A 24,203-nucleotide genomic window follows, 5' to 3' on the forward strand; every position below is an offset into this window, starting at 1 on the left:
TTCAAAGCAACGAGAAGAGCGGAAGCCTCGAGATGGAGGCAGGGGGTTAATTAAACGCGAAAAATAGCGAATTAACGCGCACTCTGGAAACAGTTGACATTTCATTTCCAGAAAGACATTACAATAGTCTCCACAAGGAAGAGTCGTGTGTTAAATTTAGATTAATAGACTCAGTCAGCACTGGATATTTTGGGTGAGTTTCTCAAGTATTGACCGGGCGCCATTTAAACACGCTGTACGGGAGACAGGAAAGAAATACCCACAATTACAGCCAGCACACAGCTATCTGCTTCAGCGGACAGATTCTGCACTCAAATAAACACTTATTTTAAGGAGATTCTGTTCTCGTTCTGGTAGACAGTGAAAATGTGGCCTGTTTGTGAGGGCCTGTGGTAGCATCAGGTATTGTGTTAGCCGGCTAAAGGCTAACAGACCTCGAACTGAAGAGAGACATTTGTCGACCTAGAAACTACAGGTATAAATTATGCGTTAGTAGCCAATTCAAGTTTTGTTTTAGCGTCTACATTTAAGAGATACATGTCTTTAATAATTGACTCGTGTGTTTTAGTTTTAGTAAGTTTGAAATTGAGTTCTGCGTTATTACGTGAGAGCGGTGTGTAACACGCCACCTAAAAAAAGACATTAAACAATTTCCATAAATATATTTCTAGCATTTACAAACCCCTCAATGTTACCCAAATAACATTTTTATGTCGAACATTTCAAGTCCGGCCCTATTTTACTTGCGAAAGTGCACAATTGCACAGGATGTACGATATGTTTTCCATAAACAGCTCTTAAATTCAGTCCTTTTTCAGAAATGCAGCAGCATCGACTTAACTCTCAAGATATTTTAAATGAAACCATATACTGCATTTATGACGAATACATGTTTAGTCATACCGATAATAAAATGTTCTCCCTTCTCATCTTAAGTACATGTTTTTTAAATCGTTAACCTATGTGTTAATGGAGGGGCTGATTACTTGTGTACAGAAGAACTGGGTAACTTACTGTTTTAATTTGCACTTTTTTTTTTTTGTTTGTTTGTTTGTTTTTTTCCTTTCTCTCCCACCTCATAAATTAATCATTTGCATAAGCTTTAAGGAGGTTAGAGTACACTAGGACAGTGCTTTCCAATTGGTTTTGGTTCTGGTCCCAAATTTTACATTGAACCTGACAACATTGTTACACCAATAAAAGTAGGCTAAATTTAAGGAGCAAATCAGGTAATAATGCCTCTTAAGCTATTGACTACATTATCACGTTTTACAGTGCAAGTGACAAAGTTGGTTATTGTATTTTAAGACAAAATTACTCTGAAAGTATACAGATCATATCTCTCATTTTTATTTACTTGCGACCCACCAGTTGAGAATCACTGTTCCAGAAGTTTTTTTTTCTTCCTGAAGGGACAACAGCTATTCTGTCTGTGGTGCAATTTTGTTGCTCTGAGATGTCCGATACACATACCCACAAAAAATATATGTGTGTGTATACACACTTGAGTACATGAATGCGTTTTACTAGGCATTAGCAGCATCATTCACTCTTATAACGCAGGCTAATTTGAATGGTTTGAGTTGTATTTGTATCGAGAGAAGTAATCCATCATTGAGATCTCCTTTCTTATTTTATGAGTGAGCTAACAAGAAACTGACACGATTTCGTGTATTTGGGGTTTTTTTGTTTGTTTTTGTTTTTTTTGTTGGTTCTTGTTTTTTAGGAAAACAAAATGTTACAGAGTGCAATGTTAATCTACTTTTTAGGAGTTAAATTTCAATAATTGTTTGCCAACATTTGAATACTAATTATTACACATTATTTATTGCATACTAATTACAAGTTAACACATTTACTTAAAATCACAGGTTATATTGCGATAACTAAATATAACTAGTGATTTTGAATTTAGTCTTTTGCTTTTACAATGAAATGTCCTATACGTGGTATTGAGCCCGTTAGGTGCGCATGGTACCATAAAAACAATTTAAATCAGTCACTGATGTTGTAATGTTGCAACAAATTCCATTTTTTATGTGTGCACTCTTTTTTGTTTGTTTTTTTGGAAAAGCAGTGGAGTTGGCACCACCATTTGACCATTTTGATCATAATTGTTTTAATTGGAGGATGTCTTTTAGTGAATGCATATATTTAATATTTGAAAATGTCAGCTGATGATTTTTTTTTTTTTTTTTGAACATTAAGTAATACTAGGTAAATTTATTTTGCTGTCAATGCTTCAAACTGCATATGCCTAAATTAGAACCAAAGTTGTTTTAGATGCTACTCAATTTCATTCATTTAGAAGGGTTACTGTGAAAAGCATGATGCTTTTAAAGGTATTTTACGCTGTGGTTCCAGATGCTCAACATCAATAAACATTTATGTAATTTCTCTGGCATGTAAAGCTATCCTGTCCATTAATCTGGAAAAAGCTTTTAAATTCAGCTTGGGTTTGCTTTGATATTGCTTGCACCATGCCTCAGCTTGCATTTGGAGCACTTTTTTTTTTTTTTTTTTTGATTTCTTTTTTTTTTTTATGGAAACCAATGTAAAATTGTTATAAAGAATTTCTTTATAATGATTACAAATGCTTTTACCCTTTGAGGTCTGTCATCCATTGTCACTTCTTTACTCTGTTTATTCCTCCTAAACACACTTTTCACATCCCAAAGAACTGTTTTGATTAATTACAATGTCTTATTATTTTGATGCTTAAGTTATGCTCAGGTTCACTTATGTAATTTAGTCAGTTTCTTGCACAGTAGAATTAGAGGTGTTTCTTATTTATCAATCGATGGTCTACTCTCTTTTTTTTATTTCATGAATTTGTTGCTGCATGCTAGTTTTGGATTCTGGGAACAAACTTATTAACCACAAAAGTTACAGGTTAAATGTGCCAATATTTCAAAACACTTGGTGTTGTTTTAATACTCCAGGTGGTTTGAAATTTGTTAATGTCTTTTCTGTTTTTGTGTCTTGTCTTTTTTTTCTTGACCTCTGCAATTGGTTGTTTAGTGTTCATTTAAAGTGAACCAGTGTAATAAACCCTAAACTCATAGTAAATTTCTTTCTCCTCACATCCTCAGGTGTTACAAAACTGTCACTATGGCAACAGATATTGGCTCACCTCCCCGGTTCTTCCACATGCCTCGGTTCCAGCACCAGGCACCTCGTCAGCTGTTCTACAAGAGGCCGGACTTTGCCCAGCAGCAGGCTATGCAGCAGCTCACTTTCGATGGCAAGCGCATGAGGAAAGCTGTGAACCGCAAGACCATTGATTACAATCCGTCTGTCATCAGATATCTTGAGGTATAAGCCTTACAAAATGTAACAGAGTGTGGTAGTGTAACATCTGGCAAATTTAACATCTGGCAAATTACTCCATTTCAGAATCGATTGTGGCAACGAGATCATCGAGATTTCCGTGCTATTCAACCAGATGCAGGCTGCTACAATGATGTATGTTTTACTACTACTTTGCTTGGTTCTCATGTTTTTTCTTCAAGTTCATATATTTCTCATACTTTTTTTGCAGCTTGTTCCTCCCGTTGGTATGCTTAATAACCCTATGAATGCTGTTACAACAAAGTTTGTCAGAACCTCCACCAACAAAGTCAAATGCCCTGTGTTTGTTGTGCGGGTAAGTGTAAAGCTTTTGATTTGATGCTTTGTGTGTTGAAATGTATCATTTCGCAACCCATATGCAGCCTACTCCTTTGGTTATTCTAAACCTTTCATTACCCTATTCTTGCCGCCTTATAGTGGACTCCTGAAGGCAGGCGACTTGTAACGGGTGCCTCCAGTGGGGAGTTTACTTTATGGAATGGACTCACATTTAACTTCGAGACAATTCTTCAGGTAATCAGAGACCATATTTTAGATTTGAGGCACACCACCCTTACCTCACAACCCCAGAAGCTTGCTAAAAGGTCCTTATCTAATTATCTTTCTTTTTCTCTCATAGGCTCATGATAGCCCTGTCAGGGCAATGACCTGGTCTCACAATGACATGTGGATGTTGACTGCCGACCATGGAGGTTACGTGAAGTACTGGCAGTCCAACATGAATAACGTCAAGATGTTCCAGGCTCACAAGGAGGCGATTAGAGAGGCCAGGTCTATACACAATCTACCATTTTCTGTAGTTAACCCAAGCCTGTTACTGCCCCTGCAGGGGCAGTGCTCTGCCTGTAGGGGGCTTTCCTCAGTGCTGTCAGTTCTGAAATACTCTTCCCTGTGCTGCTCAATGTTTATGTCCTTTATTATTGACACATGTGTGTTGTTGTTGCAACACTGCATTTATTTGTCACCTGTGGCTTTTGAGTTATGTATTCTCATCTTTTATATACATAACTTCTATGTACAGAAAAGGTGTATTTTTCACACTTTTAAATAAAGTATTCCCAATTATTTATATTCTAAGGTGATGACATGCAGTCTAGAATAAAAAAAGGGGGGAGGGGGAGTGGAATGACCGTTAAAAAGACCCTCAGGGACTAAAGTGTTTGTTGGAAGGGTTTCTTGGAGCCTCCATAGTGGAGGAGATTCTTGCACTGGTCTATTTAAAGGAAATGCACACGACTCTTAAGTTTCAGTTCACAATGGTTTAACAGTGAGACAGGAGCTGTGCTGCCCCTACTGGCCATCAGAGTCTTTGTCACGCTTTCAGTCAGTCCCTAATAAAAATTCTGCCTCTAAATAAAGATTTATAAGAATAAATACCTCCAATATTTACTTTTATACAACTCTACGGGTATAAATGCACATGGAAACATTTTCATCCACATTTAAATCCAGGTTTATAATTCATTGCCACTCCCTTTTATTTTGTTAACTCTGACACAATACAGAGTATGTAATGTCCTTTCTAATGCAATAAAATGCAATTTCTTGTACAATATTTTTAAAAGCAAAAAATGAAGCCACAAATTTAAAGCCTGAGGTTATTAGATCATCAAAATGGCTCATGGGTTGAAGTAAAACAGACTGAAGAGAGGCTTTCGCTCACTTCAGTGGTTTATTTCTGCTTTTTCCTATTCTTTAAAAAAAATTGAGTGCATAGTAAGAACATCTGAGCACTGTGGGTAATGTTTGTACTTTATGGTGTTAGGTGGATTGATACGTCTGCCTTATTTGTGTGTAGAAATAGCAAAATAATGGTGTGTGTTTAGAGGTCAAAAGAGTAAGTTGGTGAACTGAGGCAGGCTCAGTTTTGCCAAATGCTTGAACCAGCTTGTGTACCCTCTGGAAGGAAGATCAGTCTGTGTAGGGATGATTGTATTTGAAACATACCTGATTATATTTATTAATTGAACTAAAGTAATTACCTTTCATGTGCTCATTCTATTTTCTGATGTTGTACAGCATGGATCAGAATACAGATAAATGTGCAGTCAGCGTTAAATATGTATTTAATTTTAGCTTGTGGTATTAGAGATGCATTTAAGCAAGTTATGATAGAATTGTTCTGTAGAGTGAGTTGTCTGCTAAAGAGATGGATGGTTCCTTGTCAGATCCACTCAAAGGGCCCCCGCAGGGTTTAAGGTGTCCACCCCACAGAGAACTGCTATTTTATCCTTCATTGTTGATTCTCTCCCTGCTGTGTCTTCAGTTTCTCTCCTACGGATAATAAATTTGCCACTTGCTCTGATGATGGAACTGTACGCATCTGGGACTTTCTCCGCTGTCATGAGGAAAGAATTCTGAGAGGTATGTTATATAAGATGTGGAGATATTCACAAACGCTTTCCTTTAAACATAAAATGACACTGTCATCTGGGTTCACAAACAGAGACTTCACATTACCTTTCGCACACATCTGTTAATTTTTTTTTTTGCTTTTTTTTTGTCATTTACATGGGTCTGCCAATTTATTTTTATATTCATTAGACTTTGTTCGAGATTGTAACTAATATTTGACTGATCAAGCACTGAACCTGGTTAAATCCTTTTATAATATCTAATGGTGAAGACCGTTCCCTTTATGTTGACAGTGTTTTGTACCTTTTTTTTTTTTTAAGGAATGCATATTATTTCTGTTGAATTTTCAAATATTAAAAACCCCTTCTCAATATTTCTGCACACTATTTGGTGGTTGCGATTAATAAACCCCTGTTTTGTGGATTATAGTATTATATTTGCTAAACATGCCTGAGTTAATACTGTAGGGCACTATTGCTGTAGTACTACAGCCAGGCAATCTGAAAAAATAATTTTGTAGTAGAAAAGGTTAGATATCTTTTCTCAAATAAAATCATTTGTTCTTTCTTCAGTCTTTCTTTCAAAAGCGTTGAACAGCTGTCTAAAAATTGTTACTACCCACTTGTTGACTTTTAGTTTAAAAAGTTCCTTTTGCCATAATTTAAAATATTTGCGTTTATTGCAATGCAATGAAGCTGAGGTATTTGTCTTTTTCAATATCAACAACATGTATAAATGTATAACGTATAACCTGACCTGTACCATTTAAAAAATTAACCTTAAATGCACAGACATCATAACATGATAAACTTTTCAAATGTTTCAAACGGTTTAAAAAATACAATACCTCAACTTTTTTTTAATCATTTTTCTATTCAGTTCAATAATAATACCAGTCAAATGTTATGTCAGATTAAATGTGTGTGTGTGTGTGTGTGTGTGTGCAAGAGAGAGTAAGTAATGCAAAGAATTTATGTGATTGTCTGTATATTGAAACTTTCTGGTAAAATAAAGATAAAAAACCTTGTGCATAATACCTGTACCTGTTAAGCCAGTGAAAAAACACCCTGAATTCCAAACATTTATTAAAGTGAGGGGAGGGTCAGGTCAGGTCGGGTGGATTGCATTTCAAACTCAATTAAGGAAGGCACAATATTGTTGTTTTGATAGTTAAGTGTTCAGACTCAGGACTATAATCAAAGAAACACAACATTATGTGAAAAAGTGAAAAGAATAGATTTTACACATTGTAAGACCTTTCACACTAAATAAAATGTTTCTCCACTTGTTAGTGTCTGAATGCTGCATGTCTTTGAGCTATGGCACTGTCCCATTTGCAGTGATCTGGACTTGTATCAACAATAGAAATTGTTTTGTTTTTTTCACACTGAATAACTTTAACTGCAGACTTTACTCCTTTTCCTCATGTTTGTGCAAATGCACAAGTATCTCAATCAAATAAAAACACAGCTATTAAGAATTCATGCAGCTTTACCCAGACATTATGAATGTGTCATGCTCACTTAATTGTTTTTGTGACATCAATTGCACAACTGCCCTTTAAAATAATGCTGCCTTTATTCGCTAGTCAAAGTGTGCCGCTTCTCAATATGTTATATATATGATTTTGCTGATTCAGTGACATGACTCAATACGACATGAAGTTTAATGCAATGTGTGTATATATATATATATATATTTGTTTTTTGTTCTGGCTGTTGCTTAGCTTGTCTTTGCTCTTTATAGAATTGTAATCAAATATAGCATACCTATGATCTATATTTAATGCTAAATTTATGATCAAAGGTTAAAAAATTGTTACTCTAACAATGTTGCTCTGAAATAGGAAAGAAAAATGTCTGCAAATACATGTTTCTTTTTTTATGTGTTTCCAGGTCATGGAGCAGATGTGAAGTGTGTCGATTGGCATCCCACGAAGGGCTTGGTGGTGTCCGGCAGCAAAGACAGCCAGCAACCTATAAAATTTTGGGACCCAAAGACTGGACAAAGTTTGGCAACACTGTAAGTTAGCAGACGCCTGTAAAACTCAAAAATATTGTTATCTTTGTTGCCCATAACCGAATGGTTTGTTAACAGATGAGGTAAACCTTTCGACAACAGAAAGTTTGTTGCATTGCTGATCTTGGTTTGAGTTTGAGTACTTAATCAAGAAAGAGAGATTAAGAAGGGCTATTAATTTTGTGTCTTGTGTTGTGTTTTGTCCTTAGACATGCACATAAAAACACAGTCATGGAGGTGAAGTGGAACCTTAATGGCAACTGGCTGTTGACGGCATCACGTGACCATTTATGTAAACTGTTTGACATTCGCAACCTCAAAGAGGAGCTGCAGGTTTTTAGAGGACATAAGAAAGAAGCCACAGGTATAATCCTAATGAGAATGTGTATTAATCTCCTGCAGGTGAAGCAGTGTGTTGTATGCTTATAGGTTGTATCCATATACATTTTCTCTTTTTGATTGCAGCTGTAGCTTGGCACCCAGTTCATGAAGGCTTATTTGCCAGTGGAGGCTCTGATGGATCACTGCTATTTTGGCATGCAGGGTAAGCAATGTTCAGATCCTCTCTGTACTGTTTAACCATATACAGTAGCATTAGTGAAAAAGTAATACTCTCTGGAGTAATTTCAATTGTGTGTTATTTGACTGCTGAAGTTGTTGAAATATTTTGCTAGTGTGGAGAAAGAGGTGGGAGGAATGGAGATGGCTCATGAAGGAATGATCTGGAGTTTAGCCTGGCATCCACTGGGCCACATCTTGTGTTCTGGGTCTAATGACCATACCAGGTAAGTGTGTGTCAAAAAACATGCATGTGTCTATTAGGGTTGTTACATTTACCAAAATTTCAGTAGTTAATGCCAATACATGTGACATTTTACAATTCTCGATACCAGTTTTTTTTTTACCACAGCAAAAAAAAAAAATACTATGCTACTGAACACATTCCTTTTATTTATAGCTAAATTTTAATACACATTAAATGTTCCATGCAGTTAAGTAAATGGTCAAAACAAAGAAATGAATGATTATGAACCTAAAATGCTCTAGTTTACATAGACTCTAGCTCATTGCTCTGTGATCACTTCCACAGCAAATTTTGGACAAGGAATCGGCCGGGGGACAAGATGCGGGACAGATACAATCTGAACTTGTTGCCTGGAATGTCAGAAGATGGAGTGGAGTATGGTTAGTATTCCTTGACCTCATGCAATTTAAAAGCCCTATAGAGGATTTACATATTAATTCATAATGCTTTATTTTGGGTAATTCTAGATGACATAGAGACCAATAGTGTTGCAGCCATTCCTGGCATGGGGATACCAGAACAACTGAAGGCTGCCATGGAACAAGAACAAACTGGTTAAGACACTAATACATGCACAGTCATAGTCAATATTTATTGAAGTTCAGTTGGTTGGTTATATATAATTGGTATTTATGTGCTCAGGCAAAGAGATGGTGGCAGAGCCTGAGATGAGCATTCCAGGGCTGGACTGGGGAATGGAAGAGGTCATGCTGAAGGACCAAAAAAAGCCCCCGACTAAAAAGGTTCCTTATGCAAAGCCAATTCCAGCTCAGTTTCAACAGGTCAGTGTGATCATCTAATACATATGTTTTGGTAGCACTGCCAGCAGTGCTTGACATGAACAACCACCAAATGTGGGTGGATTTCAGCAGTGATTGGTAATACGGTCACTCCCACTGGCCACTTTGGCGGGTTGAATTTTGTATAGCCTGCAGTAACAGCTCGACATTAAGGCCTAATCCCAATTCTATTTGATACCCCTTCACAGCTACGCCTACCCTTTCCCCTTGTCGCTTGAAACACATTGTCAAGTGGTAGGGGTGAAAATATTCCCACTAAGAATTGGGACACCACTACTATACCGTTATACGTTGTCTATCTCCTACAATAAACGCACCTATTCTGGAGTGCTGGTGTGCTTTAGATCCTTAACGTTCTATATTAATGTGCTGTTTACTGACACATACACACATGTATCGGAGATTGCGCAGCTCTCACATCCAATAGCAAAGGAACTTATCAATGCTGTCCCACAACTTTTATCAATAACAGTTTAAATACTGAATCGCTACATTATATTTTCCAGCAACGAGAGGACAAAATCACTGTTTTTGAAGTAAACTCATTCATTGTAAAGAGAGACGCACAGAAGCACGTACACACAACTTTCATCTCTCTCTCTCTCTCTCTCTCTCTCTCTCTCTCTCTCTCTCTCTAATTGGCAATATTTGAGAAAAAAGTTTAGTAAATTCTAATTATTGGGGGGACTAGCCCCCCCTCCATCCATGTCTATGGTGGTTATCACCCTGATCAGAAATATGTTGTGGCACTATCGTGCAGTCTGTAATATGACATTAGCAAACTTTAGCGATTTCTTTCTTCTTTTTTTTGCAAACATTTCTTGGAATGACATGACCATAGTCGTGGCCTAATGGTTAGGGAGTCGGGCTTGTCCAGTGTTTTTTTTTTTAATCTCCTTATTTGTTTTACCCTGTCTCAAATCAAGCCGTTCGACCGTGTGACGTCACACGGTCGGACGCCCCTCCCACGATGGTTGATTGACAGCAGTGTTTCAACACAGACCCGCCCTTGCTTGTGAGCGAGCTGTCAATCATAGTCCGCGCGTCATTGTTGATATACGCTGGAGCTGTCTATGAGCAGAATGGCGTCTAAGCGATTGTGGTGTTCTGTTCTCGGGTGCAATAATGAACACAGCAGTCATTTTGATGTTCCTAAGTCCGAACCGCTGAAGACACAGTGGCTGAGTTTCGCTTTTGAAGGGAATATTCCCCACGAGCAACGTCAATGTTTTCATGTTTGCGTGAATCATTTTTCACCAGACTGCTTTATAAATGAAGGTCAGTATAAAGCTGGTTTTGCTAAGAAGCTGCTCCTGAAAAAAGAATCGGTACCAACTATTCGTGTTCCTGCTGAACCTCCAGCAGAAGTGAGTGTAACGTTTAATTAACCTTTATATTAATCTTTATATTAATCTTTGCAAATCGCTAGCACGCTTCACGATGTATGTGGCTAATGTTTACATTCAGGGTACATGCATGTTTTCTATTCTGACGTTCTCAATATAATGAATAATCCCACGTTTATAATGAACAAAAGCGTTAGGGTTGCACAGTATCCTCAGAGACTCCGCTGCCATTCTTCAAAATATACCCTCAACTGTTGTCAAGGCAACACTCCACGTGTGTTGTGTCAAAAATGCCCCACAGAACAGAGGGGCGGGGCGAGCAAAGCTCACTAGCATTTAAAAACACACGCACTAAAACGGTGTGCTGAAAACAGAGCTGTTTTTGAGCAGGTAAAATGAGTGTTTTCTTACAATACTAATGAGAATTTTTAATTAAAGTATATTACAAACTTTCAATTTAGACCCTAAAGAATCATATTAGCTTGTACAAAAATGGCATTATATGACCCCTTTAAATATGAACACAACACTTTTCATTGAACTCTTTATTAATACTAATAATGCTTACACTTATGGTTCTTTTTGTTCGCTTGGGCAGCCATGTTGCTGCTGTAGCCGGTTTATGCTAAAATAAATCATACCCCTTCGTTTGAAGTGTGGTTGCGAAAAAACTTCGTTTGAAGGGCTATTTTGCCCTTCCCCATACCCCTCCAACCAAAAGAGAATCGAGACACGGTGTCTCGAAAGGGGAAGGGCTAAGGGGTAGAAATGGGATTGGGCCTAATACTTGTGTGAAACAAGTGGATTTTTTAAAGGGGCGAGTGAACGAGAATTTTACTTGTCTAACCGGACAACTAATCTGATTAAAATAAAACTTTTGGCAAGAATGATTTTGATTTTATTACATTTGGTGTAAACGGCAGTTGATAATGGATAATCAACAGTAACAAGGTCGCCCCAGTTGAAGTTCACGCAGCCTGTCTGTATGTGAAAATCTCATGGAAGAAATCGAAACAAATTAATACAACTACACAGAAGAAACATACTGCTGTAAAAATCCAACTTAGTTTTTATATTTGTAACATATAGCCTAGTTAAGCAACGTGACATGACCAAGAGAGTGAAGTTTTCCCTGAAAACAGTAAATGTTGACTGTCTTTTCTTGATTTGCTTAATGAAAATGGTTCCAAAGATCACAGCAGAACAGTCGCTCATCTCTGAGCAACACACAGCGGTGTTTCGTTACTGAATGATTTGGCGTTTTTGAATTAGTCATTTCAGGCAATGATTCAGTGGTGCATTTATAAAGATTCTTGAATGAATCAGCCATCTGAATTAATTGTTTGAATGAATGCCTCAGTGACTCACTCATTATGACAGTCACTTGCTGCCACCGACTGGCGGATTACTTTCATATTTAAAAGTAGCTTTTCTTTGCATTTTTTCCAATATTTTTTTTGTGTGTGTGTGTATATATATATATTAGGGGTTGAACGAATTTTTTTTTAAAGTCGACTTTTATGTGATTAAAGTCACGTCGAAGTTGACTAGTGGCTGATGACGTCATTAATGAACAAATAAGTCTGGAGCTGTGACAAACACCTTGTGCACAGCTATGGCATATGACACAGTGCTGCCCACATGGCTATTGCTCCTATAACAGCTAATTTTTATCAGTTCTTTTGTCTTTGGGTCGTTATATTTCTCACAGATTTCTGCTCGTTCTAAATCTGATACAGAAAGTAGCACAGTAAAGATTACATTCATATCAATGTATTAGTGAGAGCGATTGTATGTGTTAATTAATTCTACCTGGCAGCGACTCTCTACTAGTAGTGAAGCTGTGGGACTTTGTTATTAAGAAATATATGCTTGAACTTTTCAGTTTCTAAACTATTTTGAGAAATCACAGAACAGTGTTGACGATACATTTCCGCGCTGAAAGATTTTGTGCACGCGCAATCTGTGCGTGATGTACGCGCTACTCAGGGTTCCCACACTTCTTGAAAGTACTTGAATTTCAGACATATGGATTCAAGGCCTGGAAAGTACTTGAAAACAAACATAGGTCCTTGAAAGTGCTTGAATTAAATTTGAAATAAATTTAGTTTATGGCACTATTTCAAAAATTGTCCTATATGTGCTGTCAAAGACAGAACGAAACGGCACAAATGATTGGGGTGGAGATGGGGTAGTGCAAAAAAAACTTGTGTTGATGTGCAGCCTAGAGTTTTCTTAAGCCACTCCCGCTGAGTTTCTGACCACCGCCCACTCCCACAACGTGTGTGTCCCGCTCCAGCAAACATTCTAATATTGTATATAGTTTTCACGCTATTACTAGGCGGGGTATTGAAATCACATTTGAGTGAGCACTCGCAATTCACTTTCGCGTTCGATTTCGCAATCACGCACACTCTGTGTAAAGTGAGCACATCTTTACGGTGCGTGAATAATTATTAGGCACGTTGATATTCTGATCATATTTTTCTCCAAGCACATTTTACCATTTACAAACCACATCGATCTTAATAACTACTATTAATTTTGTATTTAATCATATATATATATATATATATATATATATATATATATATATATAAGTGATGTATAATTGTCCATGAAGGCTGGAAGTGAAAATCTCCTTATATTCATGTGTGCAGAATTATTAGGCACGTTTTCTTTTACAGATAAAAAGAGATTTAACTGAAAAGTCAAAAATTATTAAATCCCCAATGAGAAATATTCAAAACTAATGCAATACAGAAATTGTAAAGTTAAGACATGACCATTGGTCAGCGAAATGCTCACTGGGTCAGTGGGGTCAGACAAAAACAGGTGGAGAAGAGACACACGGTAACTGCAAAATAATTAAGAATTAATGTGAAGAATTAGGTGTAAACCATCAAACCTTTATTCTCCAGCGCCACCATTTTCCAGAACTGCAACCTTCCTGGAGTCTCTAGAATTACAAGGTGTCAAGTTCTCAGAGACTTTGCTTGGGTAAAAAATCCTAAAAAATGACCATCACTTAATAAGAATAACATGCTGAAGTGTTGTGAAATACATGAAGACTAATTTTTGTAGGCTTTATAGACAGATAAGTTGAGAGTGACTCTTGAAGGAACAGCACCACATCCTCTTGTACCACTGTTTGAAGAATTTATCTTCCAGAATAGCAGTAAGTTTTAGGAGCTTATTTTTAGTCAATCTCTGCAAGACAGACTTTTCAGGATAGGAGATGGACTAAAAATGAACTCCCAGAACTTACTGCGACATGGAGCTAAGGAGAAAATGTAGAACTTGAAAAATAAGAAAAACGGCTTAGTGAAAAGCGTGTACAGTTTAAAAGCAAATAGAAAGTCCTATTTTATTTTATATATATATATATATATTTTTTTTTTTTTTTGCAGATTTGCACATGTACAAGGTTTAAAATATTCATAACATATTTTTTTAAAAATATTGAAATTGAGCATCTGCATGTTTGAGCAACTGCATTCCTCTAGGTCAAAGATGAAAAAATGGGATTTACAAAATAATTTTGACTTGAGTTATTTATTAATGAGTAACGTCTCTTGAGAAAATGTGCACATTTTTAATGTTAACAGGTTTTACAGTGTTATTACAACATTTAACCACTTTTTATTAACTTAAAAATTGCGAAATTCTTTCAAATTTAAATCTTGTACAAGAACTACAGCAAAAACCACTTTGATGCATATTTTATCAATATTTCAGAAATTGTATTTGAATATTACCAGTAGTAACTTCAATGGATTTCATTAAATTCCTTTGAACACAACTGCTCAAAACGGTCTAAATTTATGAAACGCACACATTCAAAACATTATTACTCAGAAATTTTTTATGTAAATGTTAAGTGTAAGTAAAATGTTTAGTACTGTAAGGTGTTTCATGACACTACATATGCTGGCGTGTGAATTTGATAGGTGCTTGATATAAAATAAATGGTCCTTAAAGTCCTTAAGTCCTTGAATCTGGTGTTCATGGGAACCCTGGCTACTATCTGTAGCCTATGTGTGTGTGTTACAGAGCAGCAGTGCATTATATTAGAATGGCGATTAACTAACCTGTACTATAAGCTGTTTAAAACGTGCATTCTCCTGTTCAATTTCGAGCATCCAGTAATATAATCACACGTCTTGTGGAGCGCTTCCAGAGTATGCATTTATTTGTCATTTTAACTGTTTGGAAACGGAGCGTAAATGTGGAAGTCCTTCAGAGATTTCTTATACTGTTGCGCCCTCTATAGGACCAGCGACTAGTCGACGTCAAGCTTAAAGCGTCATGGCAGAGCATTAAAGTCGATTAGTCGGTGCAACCCCTAATATATAAATAAATAAATAATACATGATATAACTGATTTAAAACACCAAGCTCATATCATTATTTTTTCTGTTATAATTTTGCAATGTAAATGCATTCATGCTACATTTCAGCATCATTAAACTGTCTGTGTAAATGCATCTAAATGCCATTTCAGCTGCTTCTGTTTCTTCTGCAGTGGAAATATAATTTTTACTATTGGTAACAGCCCTGTCTAATTGTCTTATATTAAGTGAAATTATTAAGAAAATGTAAAAATTGGAGATGAAAGATGACGCATGCATTTAATACATTTATGGAAAATGGCTTTAAATAGGCAAAAAATTACCTGGAAATAAATTGTAATATGCAGTAACTTTAGTCATATAAAACATAATTTCCTAACAACAAAATTGTGGCCATTGAAAATGCTGAGTGGCTAGTAAATTTGGAAAACCACTAACCACAGTGGCTGGTGAGCAAAAAAGTTAATGCCAAGCCCTGACTGCCAGACAGGTTTTGGTCTTATAATTTATAATTTGGCTAGATGTGTATTCCTCACTTTTTGATTTACTCATTAGGCCTGGGCAGAGAATAAGGTTCCAGCGATTCCTCCTGGAGAGGTTCCAAAGGAAAGGAAGGATGAAAAGACAGTAGATGGCAAAAAGAAGACCCAAGCAGAGATTGAGCAGGAAATGGCTGCCCTGCAGTATACAAATCCAATGTTGCTCGAGGTCTGCAAATATGATGACATATAAAATTTTAGCAATGTGCTTTAAAACTGTAAATAACACTGTATTATGCATATACACTGCTTAATTTATTAATAAAGAAATTATTTTTGTCCATAGCAACTGAAGATTGAGCGAATGGCACAGTTACAAGAGCAGGGAATGCCTCCCCCTGCTGGACAGTCAGGGCCAATGCCACCCTTTCCAGGACAGGGTGGTCCGATGCCCCCTCCAACACAAGGCTTCCCTCAGTCCATGCCTCCACAACAAATGCCGCACAACATGCCTTCAATGGGACCAGGTGGAATGCCTGGTCCTTTCATACCTCCAGGCCAGATGGGTCCACCAGGACCTCCCATGCACCAGGGTCCCCCTCCTCAGGGCATGATGGGTCCAGATGTGCATGGACCTCCACGTCATCCAGGCGCTCACAGGAACATGGGTCCCCAGGGTCCTCCTGGCATGCCGCCTGGCCCCAGAGGCATGCAAGGACCTCCCCCAACAGGAATGCCCCCAGGTTCTGGTGGACCTCCAGCTGGTATGATGGGACCGCCACCACGAGGACAAGGGCCACCACAGGGAGGTATGATGCATCAAGACATGAGGGGGCCTGTGCCTCATGGAAACATGATGGGTCCTCAGGGACCCATGCCAGGGAGTATGATGGGACCTCCACCCAGGACGCATGGTAATATGCAGGGCATGGGAAATATGCATGGAATGGGGCCTCCTCCAGGGGGTATGCATGGACCACCAAACAACATGCAAGGGCCACCAGGAAACATGCAGGGCCCTCCACCATATATGCAAGGCAAACCACCACACATGGGTGAAGGAAACCGTGGACAATTCAATCAGGTGAAGAAACAGTTGGGATAAACACATCCATGAATGTTTAGGACAAAAAGATGTAACTGAATAAAAGTCAGAGTAGATTCTATTGCTGAAATGCATGTCTTTCAGGGACAGAATCCTGGGCCTCAGTCAATGATACATGGAATAGGACAGCAGGGTCCTAACGGAAAAGGTAATACTCAGTGAACAACTCTTGTGGGAAGAAAAGTTATTCATATGCAAGACACTTTAATCAAGATTAGTATGTGAGAGTTAATAGCGACTTGTTTGTGTTTCCCTTTCTGTTTGTGTCAGGAGATGGTCCTCGAGGACCACCTAACCACCACATGGGACCCCCACCGGAGCGACAAGGCCCTGGTCAGGGCTCAGATGGAGGCCAGTACTGGGGTGATGATGGGGGTTATCAAGAGGGCTGGAGAAGAGGCCCTGGTGGTCCTGGGCAGGAATACTCTGTAGGTCACAGAGGAATCTCTGGAGGCCCTTGGGAGGGCCAGGAAAGGTTTTCCTCACATGATGGAGAGTACATGGGACATGACAGGTATGTTTCATTCAGCACAATGTAAACCTATAAAGCTGATTTTGTTAAATGGCCAGAGTCCTGTGGATTAGAATCTGAAATTTGTGCCTTGTGACACATCTTTACAGGTATGATGGGTATGAGGACACTGGTGAGGAGTTTGACCAGAGGCAGAGACGGCCACCACATGGAGATGACTCGTAAGTGTTACATGCCACCCGAGATGCAATTCACAATTAGCTTAACTGTGTACTGACAGAAAAGAAACTTTTCAAAAAGATTCTTAAGATAAACATAAGTCCAGGGCAGGGGTGGGCAAACTTTTTGACTTGAGGGCCACACCAAGTGAGGGGCAGCATAATATGTGTATGACAAATAAAGCTTTGATTTTATTTATTTTTATTTTATTTATTTTTTTTATGAAATTGACACTCACTACTGTACTGTATGTATACTTGTACACACATGGTAGTTCTATTCTTGTACCATCTCTGAATTTTTTATGAGCACTTTGACACAGATAAGTTGCATTGATGTACAAGTCAATTGATGTATAAGACACATTTTATCATTTCATTCAGAAATAATGTAAAATAAATGAAACATTCACAAACATTAGAAACGTATTTATATTCCCCTCACTCCATAAAAAAACTTGTAAATTTAGCAGTGTTCAGAAAAGAAGGAACACAAATATAAGTAAAAAAACAAACACCAATTATAGTGGCATTCACTATAAACATTTATTATAAACGCCCAGCCTAAATATTTAAAGCGAAACTGAAACTAGCGTCGTGGTTGCTGGAAAATACGCAATACAAATGCACTTGCCTTTCTCATTGGTCACCAATCCAAATGTCTGTCGCTTTGCACTTGACCTGATTGCTTTAAGTCGCCCTGGAAATTGCAGCACGTTTCAGATTATAAAAAAACACCATGATTTATAATCCAGAAAATGACTCTATCCATTTTCATAAAAAATGTGTGGAAAACAGAATTTTTGCTAAATAAAACGACAAATTATTTCCATATTTTTCCCACAAAATTACAGTGATCGTGAGCAGGAGGATAAACTGGCATTTGTTCTCCTACTGGAAAGTCTACAGAGCATTTTAAGTCAAGTCACCTTTATTTATATAGCGCTTTAAACAATACAGATTATGTCAAAGCACTTAACAGTATCAAATTGGAAGATAGAGTGTCAGTAATGTATAATGATAAGATTAAACACTCAATTTTCAATTAATGGCATTTCATTATTGAATTCAGAGATGTCATTGTTTAGCTCAGTTTAGTTTAAATAGTATCTGTGAAATCAAATTGACGATAATTGCTAGATTTTAAGCATTTTTAAAACAGTAGGCTACCAATACAAGGCATTTTTTAAAACAAATGAACACTTTAACATTTTTAAAAGTAACTATTTACAATTGTGCCAGTTTTGCACTGGGTGTATATTTAGATTTTTTTGAATTTATATTTGTGCTCAAAAATAGACTAGGCACCTATCTTTAGCGAAGAGGCGCAGAGAGCCGCTTCTGTGACGCTTCAGAAACGTGGCGCAACGCGGTTAGTGTAAACGCAAGCATTGACGAGAGTGGCCGCCATCAGCTCCGGTGGCCACCCCGGAGCAGCACGAGTCGCGTGACGGAGTAAATCAGGGGTTATATACCGCACTACAGGCTACACATGAAATTTCCCGGTGTTAAATCAACACCGCTTGGTGTACATTTTCTGTGTACGGCTTCATCTATTGGATTTTACTGGCATTGCTTCAAATTAGCCATTTTGGCCATTAGCCTCTCTTGAAACCAACATGGAAGTGACTAAAACTGCAATTCATCCACTGGCCGCTAGAGACTGGCTCCAAAAGGGAGTCAGTCCCATAAACTTCCCATGTTAAAATGCCCAACTTTACAGCAGAAAAAAATTTTACAACCTGGTACAAAAAGTGGTTTTGGTCTGTGTACAGTATCTCACAGAAGTGAGTACACCCCTCACATTTTTGTAAATATTTTATTATATCTTTTCATGTGACAACACTGAAGAAATGACACTTGTCATACAGCTTGTATAACAGTGTAAATTTGCTGTCCCTTCAAAATAACTCAACACACAACCATTAATGTCTAAACCGCTGGCCACAAAAGTGAGTACACCCCTAAGTGAAAATGTCCAAATTGAGCTCAAAGTGTCAAATTTTGTGTGGCCACCATTGTTTTCCAGCACTGCCTTAACCCTCTTGGGCATGGAGTTCACCAGAGCTTCACAGGTTGCCACTGGAATCCTCTTCCACTCCTCCATGACAACATCACGGAGCTGGTGGATGTTAGAGACCTTGCGCTCCTCCACCTTCCGTTTGAGGATGCTCAATAGGGTTTAGGTCTGGAGACATGCTTGGCCAGTCCATCACCTTTACCCTCAGCTTCTTTAGCAAGGCAGTGGTCGTCTTGGAGGTGTGTTTGGGGTCGTTATCATGTTGGAATAGAAGGGAGGGGATCATGCTCTGCTTCAGTATGTCACAGTACATGTTGGCATTCATGGTTCCATCAATGAACTGTAGCTCCCCAGTGCCGGCAGCACTCATACTGCCCCAGACCATGACACTCCCACCACCATGCTTGACTGTAGGCAAGACACACTTGTCTTTGTACTCCTCACCTGGTTGCCACCACACACGCTTGACACCATCTGAACCAATTAAGTTTATCTTGGTCTCATCAGACCACAGGACATGGTTCCAGTAATCCATGTCCTTAGTCTGCTTGTCTTCAGCAAACTGTTTGCGGGCTTTCTTGTGCATCATCTTTAGAAGAGGCTTCCTTCTGGGACGACAGCCATGCAGACCAATTTGATGCAGTGTGCGGCATATGGTCTGAGCACTGACAGGCTGACACCCCACCCCTTCAAACTCTGCAGCAATGCTGGCAGCACTCATACGTCTATTTCCCAAACACAACCTCTGGAAATGATGCCGAGCATATGATGCCGACGACTTTGGTCGACCATGGCGAGGCCTGTTCTGAGTGGAACCTGTCCTGTTAAACCGCTGTATGGTCTTGGCCACCGTTCTGGAGCTCAGTTTCGGGTCTTGCCAATCTTCTTATAGCCTACGCCATCTTTATGTAGAGCAACAATTCTTTTTTTCAGATCCTCAGAGAGTTCGTTGCCATGACTTGCCATGTTGAACTTCCAGTGACCAGTATGAGAAGTGAGAGCGATAACACCAAATTTAACACACCTGCTCCCCATTCACACCTGAGACCTTGTAACACTAACGATTCTCATGACACCGGGGAGAGAAAATGGCTAATTGGGCCCAATTTGGTAGGGATGTAACGATTAACCGCGAGCCGGTTGAAAATCGATTCAAATATGACGATTCGAATCGGTTGAGATGCGAAACAAATCGCGATTCAATTAGGGTAGTTTATATGAATGCATGTCTGAGGGGAACTTACTGTCTTTAGAAAAGTTTAGATGGTATTTTTCTTCTCATCTTGCCTCTGTATAATGCATATTAAAGTTCATAAGTGCAGCGCTGCTTTGTTTACAGCGGAAACCAAGGAAACGCTTAAAGCGCCACCTGCTGGCAGAGAGTGAATCTGCGTCTCATTCAGCTCGTCTGCTGTTTCTATGTATAATTTCACAAAACTGAAGTCATACCATTCTGTTTTTGCTTCAAATTTCGAAATTATACAGTCTAATTTAGGTTAAAAACTGCTCCTGCTGCATGTATGCAGCATCTTTGTTTGGATCATGATTAAAATGCAGTGGTTGCCTCTAATTTTAAATGGAAAGAGCACAGACAAAGCCTTATTTAGTTTTTATGAAGAGATTTCTTTTAATTATGTTACTTATTTATTTGATTTGGGGCTTGTTTTTAAAATTTCAGTTTAGTTGTTATTTACATTTACATTATATTTACATTTTGTTATTTAGCAGACACTTTTATCCAAAGTGACTTACAAATGAGGACAATAGAAGCAATCAAAACCAACAAAAGAGCAATAATATGCAAGTGCTATATTAGTATATTATTATAGTGTTATATTTCAATTTCACAAAGAAACGTGCAGCATTTTGTCCAAGCAATAATAAAAGAACATTTAATTTATAATTTGTCTTAAATCTCATTTTCTTAAAAAAAAACATGAATCGCAAATCGAATCGAATCGTGAGTTGAGTGAATCGTTACATCCCTACAATTTGGACATTTTCACTCAGGGGTGTACTCACTTTTGTGGCCAGTGGTTTAGACATTAATGGCTGTGTGTTGAGTTATTTTGAGGGGACAGCAAATTTACACTGTTATACAAACTGTACACTCACTACTTTACAATGTAGCAAAGTGTCATTTGTTCAGTGTTGTCACATGAAAAGATATAATATAATATAATATTTACAAAAATGTGAGGGGTGTACTCACTTCTGTGAGATACTGTAGGTAATTTTGCCCTTTCTGACAACTGTGAGGGGGGTGAATTTTTCTATAACAAATCCAAAATTAAATTAAGCCTTAAAGTTCTGCATAATTAGGGGTGTGGCCAGTTGAGTAACGTGTGGATTGCCACTCTGCTCCAGGGTGTGAAACTTGCCTTTAAAGATTTTTATTTGTACAGAAAAATTAATTATAGGTAGGACACTGGAAATCTGGCAATTAGATGTTTTAATGGAAATTATCTGAAACTTTACCGCTATATTGATGTTGTACTCTGCCTTTGCACTGTCTTCAAAAAGTGAGATGTCACGCTAAGGCAAAAGGCGGTAACTTCCACATTATATACAATATTTGGGTGCTGATCACCATTTACAGAATCATTATAGTAACATCTGTCTAAAATCTAGTGATCATTGGCTAGGCTATAATATCTTGTAATGTTGTTTTTTTTTTTTTTTTTTTTTTCTGGCCGTAATAACCAGACAGAAGTTAAACGTGAGCGGAAAGCATTTTGCAACCAATTTATTTGCAATGTTTGCTAACATTAAAGGATGCAAGACATACTTAGCCTATTGTTTTTACATTGAACTGAATTAAAATAGCTTAACCTATAAGAACAACTTATGGATTGATGTGAATGCCAGCAGGAATAATGTTCCAAATGATTGGGAATTAAACATCTCCGATGGCGTTCATTGCAATGGATTTTATCGAGTTACAAGAAAAGGTAGGGAAAAAGATTTAATAGTGAATAGTTATTGATTTTATGTGTGATACGCTGTCACGGCATTTGAGTCCTCACGTGCAGAAGTGGGCAGCCCCAGACTGACAGCTGGCACGGAGTGAATAATCTGCATTATACAATGAAGAAAAAACACTTTAAAGATCATTTACGATTAATTATTTTTGCCAAGTCATCTAGTCGTTGCTTGTCTACAGTCCTTTATTATATGGAGCAGTTTGTTAGATCGCGATCTATCAAATTTGTTCGTCTAATGAAGTGCTGAGAGATGTATGTATGAAAGTACACAAGTCGCACCGTAATTTAAACGTGCCAGACTTTAATAGACAGTAAAACAAAGGCAGAATACCGTATAACTCCAGGCTGGTGCAGGATTGACAAAAGAATGCAAACAAATGCAGAGCACCGTAACTTAACGGTAACTGATGTTATACTGTGTTCTGCCTTCGTTTCTCCAGGGCTTTTCTCCATGATAGGTATACACATGATAAAGGAGGTTGCTAATGTCCCAAAATGATCAATAACTCATTTTAGACCAAAAACGAAGTTATGGCGTTTTGTCTTTGCACGGCAGCACTGCTGTCAGATGGGCGTGGTTTCAGCAACCAGGCACCTCAGTTTCACCCACGTCCTGCCTTTTAGCCTTTTTTCGATTATCCGGGATTGACGCGCTGCCAAAAATGGTCTTCAGAAACCCACGAGGGACGTCACGGACACTACGTCCATGTTTTTTACAATCTATGTTCACGGACCAGATGAAAACTCCCGGCAGGCCATAGTTTGCCCACCTCTGGTCTAGGGTATGTTTCTGGCTGTTATATCTTGTGTAAAGTTGAATGCTCAAGCCTTTTAAAGTAAACTCTTCTAATCATGAGCCTATACAGACATGTTCAACAAAGTCACACAATGATTGCTTTGTTATACTTTACCTGTCCCTGCAGAAGATATCTTTGTATTCAACTCGCGTTTGACACAAACTTGTGCAGATGCAGATACAGATACCTCATGACTTCCCTGAGTCCTTTCTCTAGCTTTTGTTAGCATATTCCATGCTCTTAAACTTGAGTGTTGCCACCTAGTTGACCCACCAATTCGGAATTTCCAACTAAAAGAAAATTTACTTGATACAAGAATGGCATTAAACATTTATAAACATGCAGAATTGTTGATTAGCTTTGACCAGCATTGTACATGACCTTTATTGTCTGACTCTGAATGTGTAGATACCGGAGGGGTGGCCCAAGTGGTCGTGGTGGAATGGGCGGCTACCAAGACGAATATGGTGGAGATGAAAGCTTTGATTCTCAAGAAGACATGGGCCAAGGTTGGGGAGGAAGAGGAAGACCGCGTGGTGGGCCACCAAGAGGAGGTAAAACCATTTCCATTCATCTGTCCATCAGCTCACCTTGCGTCCATTAAAACTGAGGTGTCAGGTTTGAACATGACATCTTTCTTAGGTGGTGTAGGAAGAAAGGGGCTTCTCCCAACTCCTGATGATTATCCCTGTCACTATGAAGGAGGAAGAAACCAGGAGGGCTGGGAGGGAGGGCGAGATTCAGGTAGAAGTGCATGAAGGGGATGCCAATAACTGTTCTTGTTGTTGCAGTACAGTTAGACATGCTTGATCTCATTCCTATTCCTTCACTGAGGCCATAATGCTGAGTGCACACTACATGATTTTAGCGCACAATATTTGAGATCTGCAACAACAACAAAAAAAAAATCAAAGCCAAATTGGAAAACAAGCTTGTTAGGTATGGTATGAGCATTCCAACATGTTCTATGACTTGCCTCAGAAACAAAAGCAATGTAGAGAGCAGTGGCAAGAAATGACCAATGAGAAGGTGACAGGAAACCATGGGATCTCTGTTTAAAACATGAAGTAATACATGAACTTTTAGTAGAATATTAAGTA

The 24,203-nt window shown here is 38.3% G+C and overlaps 1 protein-coding gene across 4 annotated transcripts in view; it reads left to right on the forward strand.

Annotated features, from left to right (window-relative positions):
* The window catches only part of wdr33 (WD repeat domain 33), a 26,309-nt gene continuing 2,106 nt past the window's right edge, over positions 1–24,203 (forward strand). Inside the window, exons 1-21 of one of the 4 annotated variants that reach the window (XM_058765611.1) lie at positions 1–193; positions 3,093–3,315; positions 3,397–3,465; positions 3,542–3,646; positions 3,769–3,864; positions 3,971–4,122; positions 5,618–5,715; positions 7,602–7,728; positions 7,935–8,089; positions 8,191–8,269; positions 8,400–8,510; positions 8,816–8,910; positions 8,998–9,084; positions 9,173–9,312; positions 15,584–15,736; positions 15,854–16,591; positions 16,697–16,760; positions 16,886–17,126; positions 17,234–17,305; positions 23,512–23,657; positions 23,746–23,847. In XM_058765611.1, the coding sequence (XP_058621594.1) occupies positions 3,112–3,315; positions 3,397–3,465; positions 3,542–3,646; positions 3,769–3,864; positions 3,971–4,122; positions 5,618–5,715; positions 7,602–7,728; positions 7,935–8,089; positions 8,191–8,269; positions 8,400–8,510; positions 8,816–8,910; positions 8,998–9,084; positions 9,173–9,312; positions 15,584–15,736; positions 15,854–16,591; positions 16,697–16,760; positions 16,886–17,126; positions 17,234–17,305; positions 23,512–23,657; positions 23,746–23,847 (3,034 nt within the window). In that variant the 5' untranslated portion in view covers positions 1–193; positions 3,093–3,111. Of the gene's footprint in view, positions 194–3,092; positions 3,316–3,396; positions 3,466–3,541; positions 3,647–3,768; positions 3,865–3,970; positions 4,123–5,617; positions 5,716–7,601; positions 7,729–7,934; positions 8,090–8,190; positions 8,270–8,399; positions 8,511–8,815; positions 8,911–8,997; positions 9,085–9,172; positions 9,313–15,583; positions 15,737–15,853; positions 16,592–16,696; positions 16,761–16,882; positions 17,127–17,233; positions 17,306–23,511; positions 23,658–23,745; positions 23,848–24,203 lie in introns of all 4 variants that reach the window. The other 3 variants (XM_058765602.1, XM_058765619.1, XM_058765629.1) reach the window with 3 other exon arrangements.

This window comes from Onychostoma macrolepis, chromosome 02, assembly GCF_012432095.1.
Source record: "Onychostoma macrolepis isolate SWU-2019 chromosome 02, ASM1243209v1, whole genome shotgun sequence".
Classification (NCBI taxonomy): domain Eukaryota; kingdom Metazoa; phylum Chordata; class Actinopteri; order Cypriniformes; family Cyprinidae; genus Onychostoma; species Onychostoma macrolepis.